Here is a 16,948-nt window from a genome sequence, read left to right as displayed (position 1 = left end):
AATTGTGTTTCACAAAAAATGCTGCGGTGCACATTCCAGCAGGCTAGTCAGTTCCTTTTTCTCACTCTTGGCTGCTGAAGCTATTCCACTTTGTATAAATCATAAAATATGCAGCAGCTTAGTGACTGGTGCTATAGACATGTGGTTAGGGTACACACCTGGGATGGAGACCCAGGTTCAAGTCCCTACATCTCATGCGAACGCCTTGGCTATTCTGGGTCTGGCGCTCTGGTTTTGAGTAGAAACTCCATCCTAGACTTGAGGAACCTTCTCAACAACATTTTCATGAAACCCAATATACCTTTATGCAAAGTTAACCTGTTCCAAGGAAGAACATTCGAGTAGCTCTACTTCCGAATCCCAACCCTTGTACCACGCTGGATGGCTTTGTGGAAGTCAGCTGACATTCCCTTTCCTATTGCTAGTTTCAAATGTTACCGTATAGACCATTCAATACGAGGAGACGGTGTCCATTTTAATTGACAGCTTTATTGTCACACCACTGATCTGTTCGTAGGCATGGAGAAGGGCTCTGCACTCTGGAGCATCAGACTGTGCAACTGCTAGAAAAGGAGCAGCTTTCCTGGTAGTGAGAGGCAGGTTGGTTTCCCCATGACAGACTTCATGGGCTCAGGCCCAGACTTCTTTCATGCAGTAAAATATTCAGATGAGGCACAGCTGTAACCATGCTGCTCAAGGCAATGGCTAGCCACCTCAGAGCAAGGCAATGGTCCAAACCGCAGCCCCAAGAGCTTTATAATCCAGGTTAACCCTTGTCACTAGGAGGGGGATACCCTTCTAATCCTGTAGCCACTGCAGCCCCCTATCTTGTTCTAAGCGATAGCAGCTGCAGTCTGCTCCATTTTATGAAGATAACATGCAGCATGCAGGCTATGGGTAAGCTGCCAATGTGCCCCCTGAGCTAGGCAGACTACAGGCATCCTCGGCCAGGGAATCTGGATGTTTTGACACAAAACCGTCTTTACATCTAAGCAGCCTTAAGGAAGAGTCCCCCTGCAGGAAAGACTGCAGCAGTTTTGAAGAAAAGTCTGCACATTTGTCTTCTATTGCCACAAATGCACCCCTTGAATTTCCTGCTTAGGGACCCACTGATGAGCCACCTGCCTCACACCTCTAAACTCCCTCCCACTTCTCTGCCACATAAAGTGACCGGCACAAAGGAGACCTGGAAAGAAAGGTCTGTACTGCTGATGAACTAAGATAAGCAGGGCTCACTTTTACAACAGGTTGGGCCATATCCTGAGATGGGAGAGGGAACACAAATAGTAAAGGACAAGTTAAAAAATCAACATTCAGGGGGTCTACTTAATACACTGTATACAGAAAATTCACAGTTAAGGTTGCCAGTTTGCATTTTAATTCAGTCACTAGTGCAGTGATTCCCAAACATTTTACCTCATGCCCACCCATACCCTGTCCACACTCCCCCCTACGGAGCCGGGAGCAGGGCTGCGGCTCCAAGAGGGGGGGATGCAAACAGTGATAAGGAGGGCCAAGGCTGAGGCCACATATTGGGATGGGGGCAGACCTTCAGCCAGGGGCAGAAGTCTTCAGTTGCGGCCAGCCAGATCCCCAGATGTGGGGCCACCCGCCATGGTCAGGGGCATATCCCTAGGCATGGGGCTGACAGCCAGGATCCCCAGGCACAGACCAGGAGCAGAACTGGGCAGCACTCCCTCCCCACCTCCTTTGGGGGTTGGTCTGGGTCTCAGCCGCACCCCACAGAACACAACTCTGCACCACTTCCCCCCAACCTCCCCCGTCCAAGAGGGCCTGCCCCATGACTGCAGACCACCGCACTAATGCCTAGGCATTGTGGCTTATATGAGAGTGTGTGACTGCCCCTCTCTTTTCAGTTCCCTCTCCCAAACAGCAAAACTGAAATAAGGGTGCAAAGAGAAACAGCCCAATTAGCTGGCTCTTGGGTGCAGTTTTCTTTGTATCAGAGCAAGATGGTTATTCCCCCCTGCCCCCACAAGAACAGCCTCTAAGGTGACTGGGAGCAGGTTATAGGAAAGCTTTAATGCACAGGCCCTGGTAAATTAATATCAACCATCCTAGCAGATTGCTTGGGGATGAGAGTTTATCTTGGCACAGAACCACTGCAGCTGTGTGAACCCAAGCATCACCTCTTGTTACTTTCAAATGTTTAAGACAAAATAACGCCCCCCCTACCCTTCCATACTCTTACAGATCCCAGAGCAAGTGCTGTTAAGCTCCTAAACACATGACTCGAAGAGACAGCTGCTTTCTGGGGCTGAATAAAGTCTGTAATTCAGTTATATAGTTTTCCCCCTACATCTAAGGTTCATGGGTAACTGTTGATAGATGGTGACTATCAGTGGCTTCTACTATACAAGAAGCCGCTCATCTCTTGTTCCGTCAAGTCCCAATGCTACACCCAAGTGACAGTTTATCTTTTTATACTTAATATGGCAGACACCAAGCATAAGTACGTATGATCATTGCTGGTTAAGGTGTCACATCTTTGACTATTTGGGTTTAGTTAGAGTGTATGCAGATTAATATGACCACAAAAGATGCTTCTCACAGGTAGGCATTTCTAGTCATTTGAAGTCACCTCGGTGTTCAGAATACATAACAGAGTTAGTCTCCCTTCCACCACTCTGGTACAATATCCACTGGATGTTTGTGTAGAGCAAAGGTGCCGAGATCCTCTCCTAGTTTCAGGATGTGCAGCACATGTAAACGTATGACAGTGTCACAGCAGGGAGGTTTCTGGATGTAGCTGCTGGTTTTAAAACAGTCTCTTAAAAACAGGTATCAGACTGTTTTCCTTGCCAACCTCATGAACTGTTGGACACAAGGCAAGTCCTTGTCCAGAGCTGGGTTATTTTCTGACCATTTAGTGCACTTTTTTAGGGGTACAAGAGGACACTAAGCATTGCACAGTCATTTAGACTTGGGAGTTTCCCCCAGTAGTTACCAAGGAGTCATCTTTAGTCAGCACGTGATGGAAGATAGGAGTTTGGATCAAAGTAGCAGTGAAGACTTGAGAAGGATCCTAAGAGTAGATAGGAGCTGAGAGGGGTAGAACAGAGCTGGCTGCTAATGGAGCTTCGAGTGGCAGCTGCCTCTAGACGGTTCTTGTTATCTCTCAGGGGTGAGCGCGGCTTCCGCAAGATTCCCTAATCCTGTCAAAAGAAGTACATCTGCCTGTCATGACTATAACCTTTCCTCCAGTGTCACAATGGAAGACAGCAGTATGCTGCCTAAGCAAAGGACTAAGTTTTTTTTGTTTGTTTGTTTTTTTTAATAGAGCTGCTGACATGCTTGACAAGGCTTAGAAACAATTCTGCTTATATTGACGGTATTCCTCAACACAATTGCAGCAGAAACCCCAGCCAGCACCAGAGTGTCATCTAAGGAGCTGGCAGAGGTAACAAGCAAATCATGAGCTACAACATAGAAAGGCCTGGAAGAGACATCTGGAAAACAGAGGGGCTCTTGGACAAGGTGCTAACTTATTAGTCTTTTGTAATATAGGCCAAATATTAAAATTAATGTTTTCACTGCAAAAGGCTGAAAAAAAATGCAGAAAGAAATGCAAACTATATTGCAGAGCTCCATCCTAAGGGATCAGGAAACCAGGATCTGTGTTCATTACATTCTGCTGCTTATTCTCAGCCTGAAGTCAGAACTGGCTGCTAGAACTGAAATTGACAGTATCATAAGAAGGGATAAACCTCAGCTGGGAAATAAGATACTAGCTCAGTTAACTCCAAACATTTAAAGATAGTTTGGTGTTTTGACTCAACTCCATATGACTTGCCTACTACTTAAAGACAGGAGAAGCCGAGTCCTGTATCACTGAAAGTTAGATAGCCATATATACCGAAAGAGCAGACAGGGGCCTACAAAGAGGCTGGGCCAGTATTATGTGCATCTTTCTGCTAATTCATCACAGAGCTTGCAACCACAAGACAGATTCAGAGCAACCCAAGGTCTGTGATGAATTAGGGGATGCATAAATGAATGTGAGGTGGTTGGTACAAGCAGCACTTTAGTGTGGTTAACTTGTACCTTTTACCCAAGGGAATCAGGGACAACTGCTCAGAAGCAAGATGGTTTCTAAATCCAGCATTTTGCCATAGCTTTTTAGTAGTAAATATCTCCCAAATGCCCGTTCTCTGATCCTCCTTACCTTGGAGCCCACGGATGGGAGAAAAGACCTTGTCCCAATAAATTCACGCCAAGTGAATTCTATTATTTATTTAAAGCGTCTCCCTCCAAAAATCAGCTAAGATCTCAGGCTTGGGCACAGCTTCTTTTTTCCCCCTCTAAGTTTTAAAGCAACAAGGCCTTAGAATGAAGTTTATAATCTGTTAATCCTTACAAAAACAGAATAGTAGGCAGAATTGAAGTAGTCCAGGCAACAGTGAAGTAGGAAAAACTAAGTATACAGTTGCTTGAAGCTTTTCAGTTTGGACAATCAGATGATCATGCCTTGTTTTCTGCTGATTATTCCTCCCTTTGCCAATTTACCACACAATTATGCTCCTCAATGGGCACAGAATCTGATATTCCACTTTCCCCACAAAATGCCCTGCTACTCCCAAGTTCATCCCCAGCAATCGGATCATTCCTTCTATATTAAAAAAAATGATTAGAAAAAGGTTATAAAAACTGTTTATTAAATAATGTAAAATTTCTCCTTGGCATTTTTTTTTAAAGAGAAAATCTTAAATTCCTCTTTGGAGTAGGCCAATCTAGGCAACCCCCCTCTTCCCCTTCGCATCCCATGCGTTATGGAACAGCCTAACCTAACCCTGCTATCCCTGTATTCAAACATCTTTTGTTTGGAAAAAGAAAGAGCTGTCACATCTGGTCACCTGGAGGAGCTGCGCTCTTTGCTCACACAATCATCTTGAGAGGTAGTGTCACCGTTACCCATTATGCTGCAAGTCCTTCTCTTTTTCCGCCGATGCATCATCCCTTCGGTCTCAGAGCCAGAATCGCACTAAATACAGAGAGACATAAAATGAATAAGCAAATCAGTGCAGGAAAATACAAACCTTCAGTTATTACTCAGAAGATCTGACAGTGAACCATACCAGTCACTAATACAGTCACCAGAGAAGTTATCATGCATGTTCTTCTCTGAAGCATCACAATTTCTATACAAGAGCGCATGTTGCATGCCCTGCAACTTACTGCAATACACTTAGGCTACGATTTTCAGGTATTCTAATCAGGCACCCAAAGGCCCCTGATTTTCAGACTGAGTGCTCAGCACTTTCTGGAAAATCAAGTCACTTAAGGCATCTCAAGTTAGGCAACCAAAATCATTAGTCACATCTGAAAAAAAATCTTGGCCCTAGCTCTGTGGCCTTGTTCCCCCATCTATAAAATAAGAATATAGTTTTACTTCCTATTTAAGGGTGGATACAGGTTTGTAAAGTGAATAAAGAGCCTCAGATGAAAGATGCTGTGCAAGTACTAAACTAGTCAAATTTTCTCAAAGGCTGTAAAGGTTGGCGAGACTCAAACTCACCCTCCCTCCCACTAAGAGTTTTTGTATGAGAATTTCTCATTCAGGTTCCTCTGAACACCTTAGAGAATGAGTTATGAAATGTAATAAGAGTCAGTTAATAGATACTGCTAGTAAGTGGCAAAAAAATAAAGTTTGAAGGATGGGAGAGAAAATGAGAAGAATGTTTCCAGGTGTCAGAACGTGACCACTGTATGGCTGGAGAGAGGAGATAGGGTCTACACAAGCCCATACTCATGAGAGTGACAAGGTATCATAACCTAGTCCCAGATTTGGACCTTAGCGTCCAAAATATGGGGGTTAGCATGAAAACCTCCAAGCTTAGTTACCAGCTTGGACCTGGTAAAGCTGCCACCACCCAAAAAATTAGAGTGTTTTGTGGCACTCTGGTCCCCCCAACAACATTCCCTAGGAACCCCAAGACCCAAATCCCTTGAGTCTCACAACAAAGGGAAATAAACCTTTTCCCTTCCCCCCTTCAGGTGTTCCTGGAGAGACACACAGAAGCAAGCTCCGTGAATCTAAACAGAGGGATTCCACCCTCCCAGTTTCCAGCCTTGGAAAACAGAAGTACCGAGAGCTAATCTCTCTTCCCCCCTCACCCAGAGGGAATGCAAAGTCAGGCTAGTAAATCTAACACACACAGATTTCCCCCTGACTTCTTCCTCCCACCAATTCCCCGGTGAGCACAGACTCAATTCCCTGGAGTTCCCCACTAAAGAAAACTCCAACAGGTCTTAAAAAGAAAGCTTTATGTAAAAAGAAAGAAAAATACATAAAAATTGGTCTCTCTGTATTAAGGTGACAAATACAGGGTCAATTGCTCAAAAGAAATATGAACAAACAGCCTTATTCAAAAGAATACAATTTAAAAACACTCCAGCAACTACACCATGTAAATACAAAAGAAAAAAACAATAACCCCTATTGTATTATGATCTCTGTACTCACAACTTGGAAACAGAAGATTAGAAAGCAGGAAACAGAAATCCTCCCATAGCCGAGAGAGACACAGGCACAAGACAAAGAACTCAGACACAAACTTCCCTCCACCCTGACCTGAAAAAGTCTGGTTTCCTGATCGGTCCTCTGGTCAGGTGTTTCAGGTTACTTTTTTTCAGGTGAAAGAGACATTAACCCTTAGCTATCTGTTTATGACACAAGGTCTCAAAGAAGTTGCGAGTATATCCATGCAACTTAAAAGGGAAGATCTGCAAGGAGCTGGATGCCAAGACAAATGGGAAGCCAGTGGAACCATTAGAAGATGGTGAAAACAGCAGCACAAAGTATATTAAGCATAAAAAGATGGGAGTCTGGGGAGCACAGAGAATCAGGAATGTCTCAAAGCCAAGTTTGTTTTGGCAAGAGGAGTTGGCCACCCCTCATAGAAGACTGAAGCTCTCACCAAGATCCCCACTGGTCCAGTCCTTTGCTTTATACTTGCACACTATTAGCTTTCTCTGAAGTTTAGGATTTAACTTTTGAGTCTAACGTTTATTCAACTGTTACCTTCAAACCCACTTGAGAGTTGAGAGTCAAGGAGATTGTACGTATTTTTAGAAAAGAAACAGGCAAGATTCCTTCGACAACTGGTTGAAAAGGGTAGTGTAGTCATGGGATAAGGGTTATCTGCAGTGGCAAAGCCTTACCTCTGAATCAGAGTCCGAGGAGCTGGAGCTAGAGGAACTGGAGGAATCACTGGAACTATCAGATGCAATACCTGTCGATTCTTGTAGATCAACTGAATCAGCCAACACTGCCAGCTCAGGATGCTCTTGTTTTAGGATCCTAAACACAGCCATCATGATTAGCATTTAGAACACAATGAGAAACAAAAGAATGTCCTTGCTTTTATGGGTGTAGCATGGTTTTAATTTACACTAGCATACATCACAAAATCTGTCCATTGCCAGGTTAATGCAAGATCAACAGATAATGATTTGCTAGCAAGATGCATCACGGAGCATTGTGCAACTTCCTGCACTCTAGCTTTGATGGGTTTTTATACAGTTTCCATAGTTATTTTACCTCAAATTTAATATTCTAACATGGAACCTCAAAGTAGAGAATTTTAACAAGGTTTTGATATCAATAAGATCCTCCTGAAGGGAGAACGGAATTAGTAGTGATAACTGAGTTGCCTTTTTTTTTAATCTAAAGTAGTTTGAAGTAAACTGTGCTTATATTCAGAGGCTACTGGGTGAGAAAAATACCTTGAATTTAAAGGTTTCCATAAGATACTAGATCTGGACAATAGACATCTCTAGAGATCAGTAAGGCATATGAAGCCTTTAACTTCTAGATTACATGGCTAAACATGAACCACCGCGGTAGTGACCTAAAGTTGTTGCTACCTGATGGCTAGTTAGCAGAATCTCAGCTCCTCCAACTAGAGCCTTGTCCATGTCACAAGAACCACATCACAATTAGTCTCACTGGTGGTGGTCTCTGCAGAACCAGGGAGTAAATGGGAAGGGAGAATAAGATATTCTCACCATAGTAGTTATCTCTGCAGATCAGGGGAAAAGACACATCCTTTCCAGGGGATAGTGGACTTCCATCTCCAAGGCAAATAACAGGACTCCCATCTCCATGCCCGCTAACATAAATCCTTTCACCAGTACTAAATTCCCCTTAAATGCTTAGAGCAGCAACTCCCATCATATTGGATCATGTATCACCTTCTTAAGAAAATTGTGAAGTAACTGACAGAACATCAAACTCATGCAGCACCAGTAGCACATGTACCACACTTTGGCAATCCCTGACTTAGAGCACTAGTTTACTAACTTACTGCCTCTACATTTTATCATGCTTAGCAAAGAATTTTCAGATTGCATTGTCTAAGTTTTATGCATGTCACTTGAACTCATCAAGTCACCTCCACAAGAGGTGAAATCCAGATCAGATCCTTCCCCAAACAGCAAGACTAAGCTACCAACTCCAGGGGAGGGAACCAAGAAACGTTGCTGTACAAAGCAGGACATAGCTTAGAAAACATGTCTTCAAAGTGACACAATGTGTTTTTCCCCCAAGAAAGTTGTACATGAGTATGTACTATGAGTGTTATTCCAGCTGCATGTCTTGCTTTGAAAGAAAGTGTTTGGACTATCCCTTCAACTGCCTAGAAATTAGAAATAGGAACAGAATTTACTGCACCGTTACCTGTACCACTTCCTTGATAATTTTGGCCTCCCTCTTACTGTCTTGTGCCATACCACAGGGAAGTTGGTACAGCTGGCAAAGTTCTGTGTGATGGCAATGGTTGTATCGAGATTGAGAACTACGTGCCACCAGCCACCTACAAAATGCAATGCAAGAGCAACTTTTAAACACATTTTTTTTAATATTGTTTAGTTAAAGTATTGTAGATACATCTATCTAAGGTACTTATACAGCCCCTATCACCACAGTATCTGAGCACCTCGCAATCTTTAATGCATTTTCTCTCAATATCCCAGTGCTGTTATTTTACAGATGGGAAACTGATGCACCAAAGAGACTAAGTGGCTTACCTAAAGTCACACATGTGCAGCAAAGCAGGAAGTCTCAGGCAAGGGCCCTAACCACTGAAATATCTGTCCTCAGCAGCTAGAATCAGCAATAGCTAATAGAGCCCACATTAAGAGGTGGAGTTGCATGTATATTAATATCTGTCTGTGGTTATGAATTTATGTATGTGTGTATATTACAAAGTCATAACCACAGTTGTACACATCTCATGACAATCAAGTTCAGAACATTACAAGCCTCCATAAAAGACCTTACTGATATACTTTTATAGTACAATAATACAGTATACAATCAGTTGGTTCAACTGCTCATTTTAGGGATTTAAACCATCTGTTCTTCTTTTGAGTTTCTGGACCCTAATCGTTACACCTTCATACCAGGAGGTCCCTCCACTCACCCTCTGACATCTTCCCAATATGATGACCAAATACAGAAGACTGCCTGCAAGTTTTTCCCCTAGCTCTCTTATTCCAGAATTTTCCCCTATACATAAGCCCCTATCGGAAAGCTGTAATCCTTTGACTCAGTGAATCATTCTTCAAGTTCAGTGACAGAACTTTCCAGCACATTATAAGTTAAATCTTCATTTTTGGTTAAGTGGTATCTCTCAGTATCTGGCTACTGACAGCTTGCTTAACTGCAAATGCCACTATGACCCAAGCTGCACAAAGGCCCAAGATCTAACTGCAGATCAATTTTCACACTTAAGGGAGTTTTTAGCTTGAAGAATTTCACTTTTTTTTTTTAAATAGAAATGTTTAAAGTTGTTTTTTCCCATAAAAGGGTAAAATTAGAGAGGTTCATATGGTCATGTTGTAATCCCATAAAATAATAAAGCCAGGATTCATAATGGAAATTGATAAGGCTCCAAAGCCTTCTTAACTGAAGACATAATAAAAAGGCACTAAGTACCAAGATTATTACAAGGCACTTTGCAAACATGAAATCATCATCCCCATTTTACAGAGAAGTAAACAGGCACAGAAGGGGAGATAAAGGATTTGCTCAAGCTCACATGGCAAGTCAGGGAAAAATAATAATAGAATTCAGGTGTCAAACTCCCCTGCTCTATCCAACAGATGTGCTCCTTCCCCTCCCAATTAAAGGAGGTGTAAGTCTGCATCAATTTCATAGGAATGCTATGCCCTTTTAATAGAGACACTTTTAGAAGCTACAGCATCATCTTGCATTTGAAATTAAAGTTGTGGAAAAAAGATGATGAATGGGGTCTGTCTGCATCTTTGCATGACTTTTTCCTCACACCTCACAAATCCTGTCATTTATCACACTGTCAGTAACCTCAAGAAAACAGAGAATGAGAGAAAGTTATTGGCCTTCAAAGGCCCCTATTTTTCCATGCTTTGATTACTTCCTCACTGCATAGTTTAGTTCAGGATCACTTTCCCAAGCACACTGTATGTTGTGTCTCTCATGTCCTGCTTGTTATGCAATCAGTCCCCTATAACAGGGGAACATACTTGGCATCTATGTTTTGGATATTCAAAGGGCAACACAAAAAACGTTTGAAACAATGTCTTACAGTGTAGAGTTTTGGAAAATGGAGGACTATGTAAACAAGTGTGGATACTTTTTCAACAAGGATACATCTAAATACGTGTTCTCCCATACTACTACAGATTTCCATTGGAGACAGCCACACATACCTGGTACAAAGACAGTCTCGCCTGGTTTCTGCACAATTTCCAGGGGTTTGAATTCAGGAGGCCAGGTGGGGAGCTGCGTCCTAGGGTATATGATACTGAACCAAGTGATCGCCTCATCCTGCTGGTTCCCTCCTTCTTCCCGTGTCACTTTAATCAACTCTCTGGGAGTGCTGGTAGGGAACAGGCACCAGCGCTTATGTCCGTGGACTAAGGCATTCCAAGCACTGGTTCCCAGAGGATCAATATGAATTCCTGTTCCTGATCGAGGTGGGCCCATTACAAACCATCTGCACATGGGGGGGAAAAAACATCCAGGTGCATTACAAGAAATAATTACTTTCTTCTATGAACTTTCCTTTTCCATTAAGCAAGCATGTTTTCCTCCCATTTCTACCACAGCTTGAAATTAACATGGTTCTTTATACATTTCTTAGTTTGGGCACCAGAAGCAGAGTTGGCAGCAGAGCACTGACTATTGGGATTGTTAGTTTAATACTGCAGCAAAAGGTGCATAATATTTTTGCCTAGGACCTATACAAATAATGGCAATTGTTTTTGTAATTTCTGGGAGCCAGCGTTTGTTTGTTTATATTAAAATAAAAATTGTTCAGAAACCAGAAATTGTTCCTCAGTAGATGATGATTATATCTGTTTTAAGGGCCTAAACCACCTGGTGTATAAAATGGTAATTGTGTTTTTCTAAGATTTTTCCTGGTTAAGAGTAGCATCTATAGACGTTCTGTTCTACAATTCTTGTTCCAATGAGGAACAAACAAAAAACATCTTCAGATAAGGGTTAAGAAGATGAAGTTAAGACAGCTCCCATCACCCACATACTGTTCACTTGTGACTTTCTATTCACCGCTGCATCATTTACCTGGTCACAGTTAATTCCCCAATAGTCTCATTGGGAAGATATGCAAGTCATTTTTCTCCACGCAGAAAACTACTGCTTCAAAGGCTTAAAGTTACACCCATCCCTAGTGATCTCAATTGGTCTGCGACAGGATATGAAAATGTACATAACAGTATCTAGTATGATATCTTATCTTAAGTTGGGTTAATCACTACTAGATGTCTACAAGAGAAGGAAATAATGCAGTTTCTACTTCCTGTGTGGGCAGAAGAGAGATTATGAATTAAGCACTCAGACAAGGGTATTGCGAGTCCTGTTACAATAAGATGCTTTGAGAACATCAATTATGTGCTGGAAATGGCAAATACCTCTGACATAAGAACTGTTCACCTCTCTGAGCTACATAGTTGGATTGATGTTAACTTTGTAGTGCAGGTCAGTCCAAATGTGTGGGGGGCATCTAAATTAGCTTCAGAAAAATCTTCACTACTTTGAGACAAATACAGTTAATTGATAGGCAGTTAAGCTAAAACCTCTAGTGTAGAAAAGCCTTTAGGCAGAGCTTGTATGAAATATGGAGCTAACATGAACTAGTTAAGTCTAACCTAAACTCGACACTTTCCTAGGGCTGATCTACATTGGAAACGTACATCCACAACCCTGAGACACATACTTATGTTGACCCAACCCCTGGTGTAGATAGCACTAGGACGATGGAAGAATTCTTCCATCAACCTATCAACCACCTCTCAGAGGAGGGTGGATTACCTATGCAAACAGATACTGTCTACACTGAAAAACTATAACAGCACAGCTGCAGCACTGCTGCTGTACAGTTTTAGCCCTAATCTAGACATGACTTAAAATACTGCTTGCTTTAGCAGGGCTGGTCTTAAGCACAACCGAAGTCCTAATAGTAAACTTGAGCCCAGTAACATAATTTGAAAATTCGAAGGCACTTTACAGCCACACAACATGGCTCTGGGGTGGCATTATTCTCATTTTACAGATGAGGAAACTTGTCTAAAGTCACATAGCAAGTCTGTACCAATAGCTGTTAACAGAACTCAGGAAACCTTACTCTGAGTTTCCTCCTCTCTATTCTGTATTTGCACGATAATCCCGAGAAATTTATAATCAAAATAAATTTAGGTTGCTTGTGAGCAACTGACAGAAGAAACCGGAATCCACATCCCAACACCATCCCATGGATACTGTACCTATAAGGTGGTCTGCGCTTCTCTCCTGCATATTGGAAAAGGTCATCAGTAAAGAATTTGGGCACTTCGTAGTCTTCCAGGAGTTTCCTGCGCTTAGGGTGCTCTCCGTAACTGCTGTCGAAGATGTAGAGGGGGCTGTCATCACGTGTGGTCTCCATATACTCTATGTAATATTTCATCTTCATCTTCACAGAGTACCCATCATTGTCCTCACCACACTTGAACTTCTGGTTCCTGTACTTGCGCTTCAGGCGTTCTAGAGTCCACTTCTCTTGGGCAGACCAGCCCATCTGAGCATTCAACAGAACTACAGGCTTATAAGGCTTTTCATAACGCTCAACAAATTCTTCCACTGATAAGTGGAGTGCATCTGCCCTTTCCACATTATCCTGTAAAAATCAGAGAACAGTTGGGAAAAAAGAACTGCAATGTACCGCAAAACACCTTAATCACCACAGACCAATTTTCTAAAGGTCAGTGCCTAAAATTATGTCTACGCTACAGCTGTAGTAGATTAGTGTAGACATCTCCTACAGTGACAGAACAAGTTTTTACATTGCTGTAGGTATCCAACTCTCCAAGCAGCAGTAGCTAGACTGACAGAAGCATTCTTCCACTGGCCTAGCTGCATCTACACAGAGGTTAAATTGGCATAGCTACAGCACTCTGAGGTATGAATTATTCACACCACTGCGTGCTGTAGCTATGTCGACCTAACTTGTATGTGTAGGCCAGGCTTAAGCTACATCTGGTAAATTTACGTTGGCAAGCCCTAACTTGCATTCAAACCTAGAGGATATGGAGACATTACATACAGTGCATGCAATTTTAGGCTTCCTCTGCACAATACTGCACTGACACTTTCCCTGCAGTGTCAGACCCCAACTGTAATAAGCCTCTGTACCTGCTCCTACACACATCACCTACATCATGACAAACATAAGCATATTTAAATTTTGCTTAATGCTCTTCAATGTAGAGGTGACCCAAGATCCACTAGAGATAAGCAAATCCCTAGCCTGAAGCCTGGCAAACAGTTCCTCTTGCACAGCATTTTACTCTGCTATTTGTGATGTGAGAATTCTATTTCTTCCTCCCTGTGATACCATGGGGAAGAGATTAAGAAACTACCTTTGAATTAAGTAGGCATATCTGTGTTAAGTAAAAATACACACCACTATGGAATCCAGGGGTTTTCCCAAGTCCCTTATCAACAATCCTGTTTTTATTATTTTGTTTTTTATTATCCGTCCTCTGACTCCCCCATCCTGACTTCCTCAAAAGTTTCAATGCATCTCCCAGACTCTCCTTTCAGGTCACCTAGTTAAATACTGTAGGAGCAACAATCATGCAGCACTAGGTCAGTTAACCAAATGACAATAGCTTTTTTCCATTTCCAAGAATTTTCCTTTCAGCTCACATACTGCCCATTATCTACAGCTCCTGCCCTTTCCCTCTCCACTCTTTGGGCTTGTCTACATCAGAAAGTTGCAGCGCTGGTGAGGGAGTTACAGCGCTGCAAATTTGAAGGTGTACACATCTGCAGGGCATCACCAGCGCTGCAACTCCCTGTTTGCAGCGCTGGCCGTACTCCCGTTTTGTCTCGGGTGTAGAGGATCCGCGCTGGTGATCCAGCGCTGGTAATCCAATGTAGACACTTACCAGCGCTTTTCTTGACCTCCGTGGAAGGAGGAAGCCTCTGGTAATCAAGCTGGTCTCCTTTCCTGGTTTGCTCTCTCGTTCCCGGAATCCCGAGCAAGCAGGTCTCCTTCCCTGCGGTTTGCAGGGTGGCTCCGGGAACGCGAGAGCAAACCGCGGCGAAGCTGGTCTCCTTTCCCGGTTTGCTCTCTCGTTCCCGGAACCCCGAGCAAGCAGGTCTCCTTCCCTGCGGTTTGCAGGGTGGCTCCGGGAACGCGAGAGCAAACCGCGGCGAAGCTGGTCTCCTTTCCCGGTTTGCTCTCTCGTTCCCGGAACCCCGAGCAAGCAGGTCTCCTTCCCTGCGGTTTGCAGGGTGGTTCGGGGAACGCGAGAGCAAACCGCGGCGAAGCTGGTCTTTCCCGGTTTGCTCTCGCGTTCCCGGAACCCCCCTTGAAGCCGCCCAACAGCGCTGCAGTGTGGCCACATCTAACACCACTTGCAGCGCTGGTTGCTGTAAGTGTGGCCACTCTGCAGCGCTGGCCCTATACAGCTGTACTAATACAGCTGTAACAACCAGCGCTGCAAAATTTTAGATGTCGACATGGCCATAGTCCGGCATCAAAAACGTGCTTGATGAGCTTCAGGGAACGGGAGAGCTTCACCAGACCTGAATCCTAGGAGTTATACTCAATGAAGAGCAACCCGAGCCGCTCCCTCCCTCCCTCCCTCCAGGAAGGAGAGAGCTACTTCTGGTAAGAAGGAAATGGATGCATGCCAACCCTTTTCCATGTTCTGGCCAGTCCCTTGCTCTTCCACAGCTTGTACGATACCCAGTTTAGACTAAAGCTCTTTGGGGCAGGCCCTGGCAATTTCTTAGCTGCCTTGGGGTGAAGTACCAGCAGCACCTCTCACTGTGACTGATTTGCTGGCTTCACAGGACTAGGCGCTGGTCTCCCAAGGCAGCCTCCTGCCTTAGGGAACCACAGAGCAGCCTGTCCCCTCCCCACTCCTCTTCATATGGGGGATAGTTGGGGGGGAGGTCTCCCATCTTCCCCTCTGCGAGCTCCCCCACACACCGTAGATGGATGCTCTAGAGATGCGCCAACCCCCTTCTCTGGGTGCCTCTTCTTCCTGAGGCATCTCGGAGGAAGGGCGGGGGGTGGGTGGGGCTCCACCGTTCCCTCACCAGAGATCCTAGGCTCTTTACCCCAGGATCCGAGTTCAGCCTGGAAATCCCATTGCCAAGGAACCGACACCCCCCTGGGCGGACCTCACCGTAAAGCCCCCTCCCCTTGGAGCTCGGGTCCGGAACTAGGCGCCCCCCCTCCCCTTGGAGCTCGGGTCTGGAACTAGGCGCCCCCCCCTTGGAGCTCGGGTCTGGAACTAGGCGCCCCCTTGGAGCTCGGGTCCGGAACTAGGCGTCCCTCTCCCGGTCGGCCCCCCCCGTGCACCGCCCCCGGCTCGGGGCTGGCAGGGGAGCCGGCCCCCGGGCTCCCCCCAGCCCGGTCCGCACCGTGCAAGCCGCCGCGCTCAGCGGGAAGGTCTCGCAGTAGTTGTGCCGGGTCCAGTCCAGCGAGTCCTTCAGCTCGGGCCGGGCGCTGCGCTTCGCCTCCCGGATCCGCTTCTTGCTCTTGTGGTTCATGCTCGGCGACCCGGGGCCGGGGCCCGCCGCCTCCTCCGCTCCCGGACGGGCCCCGACAGCCGCCTCCTCCGCTCCAGGCCCCAGGACCCGCCGCTGTTGCCGTTGGCACCACTAGGGAATCCCGGCCCCGGGGCCGGCTCGGCTCCCAACCAGGGCCGCCCGCGACTCCGCCAAACCCGCGCCCCCTCGGCCGGCAGGCTTCGAGAAATTTCACCCTTACCGCTGCCTCTACCTCAGCCAGGCCGGGGCCCCGCCCACGAGCACCGCGGCGCGAGCCTATTGGTCATTGCCTTCCCTTCCGCCTCGCGTCTCTGCCCATCCCCAGCAATGATTGGCCGCACCGGACCGGGGGAGGTGGGGTCTTTGCCGCCATCTTGAGAAGGAAACGTGGGGCGGGGGGGAGCTAGGGTAGATTCCTGCTCCACCTGCCCTGTCTTCTTGTGCTTCTCTTCTCCAGATTCCCCGTGGCTGCGCTTTCTCTCTGCTCTCCTTGATTTCCTTCCCTTCTTTTTTCTCTCTCCACCCTCCTCCACTTCCACTCACTCCCAACCCATTGTCTTTTCAGACACTTAAATGTACTAAGCAGCACTCTCAATCCCTTCCCTCTGACTCCTAGAGGCGTTCACATGGCTTAGCTTGTCATGCTTTGGGGCTCTGAAGGGTAAAAAGGGGGGGGGGGTCTGCAGCTACTGGGAACACCACACTGACAGATTAGCTTTTACCTTTTGTAACATCTGGGTTTTTTTTCTCTGTTGTATTGTTTTCATTGGTTCAATGACACACAACATGGTATTTTCAGTGTTTATATTTTGTGGGTCTTAACTGAAAACAAGTCAGAAACGTAAAAACAAACTAACCTTTTTCAACAAGCAGCTTGTTTCA

General features: G+C 45.1%; 1 protein-coding gene across 1 annotated transcript; it reads right to left on the bottom strand.

The window, feature by feature from the left end:
- Positions 1 to 469: 469 nt before the first annotated feature.
- On the bottom strand, positions 470 to 16,314 carry JMJD6 (jumonji domain containing 6, arginine demethylase and lysine hydroxylase). The gene is made up of 7 exons (XM_030534096.1): positions 15,938 to 16,314; positions 12,787 to 13,175; positions 10,711 to 10,997; positions 8,699 to 8,834; positions 7,183 to 7,321; positions 4,875 to 5,002; positions 470 to 3,176 (listed from the first exon to the last, which is right to left on the bottom strand). The coding sequence occupies exons 1-7, from the start codon at positions 16,064 to 16,066 to the stop codon at positions 3,140 to 3,142; spliced, it is 1,245 nt and encodes a 414-aa protein (XP_030389956.1). The 5' UTR covers positions 16,067 to 16,314; the 3' UTR covers positions 470 to 3,139.
- Between the last annotated feature and the right edge of the window lie 634 nt (positions 16,315 to 16,948).

The sequence above is a fragment of the Gopherus evgoodei genome, chromosome 15, assembly GCF_007399415.2.
Source record: "Gopherus evgoodei ecotype Sinaloan lineage chromosome 15, rGopEvg1_v1.p, whole genome shotgun sequence".
Lineage (NCBI taxonomy): Eukaryota > Metazoa > Chordata > Testudines > Testudinidae > Gopherus > Gopherus evgoodei.
The sequence above is the reverse complement of the archived record's forward strand: the minus strand, read 5'-3'. Positions and strand labels throughout refer to the sequence as shown.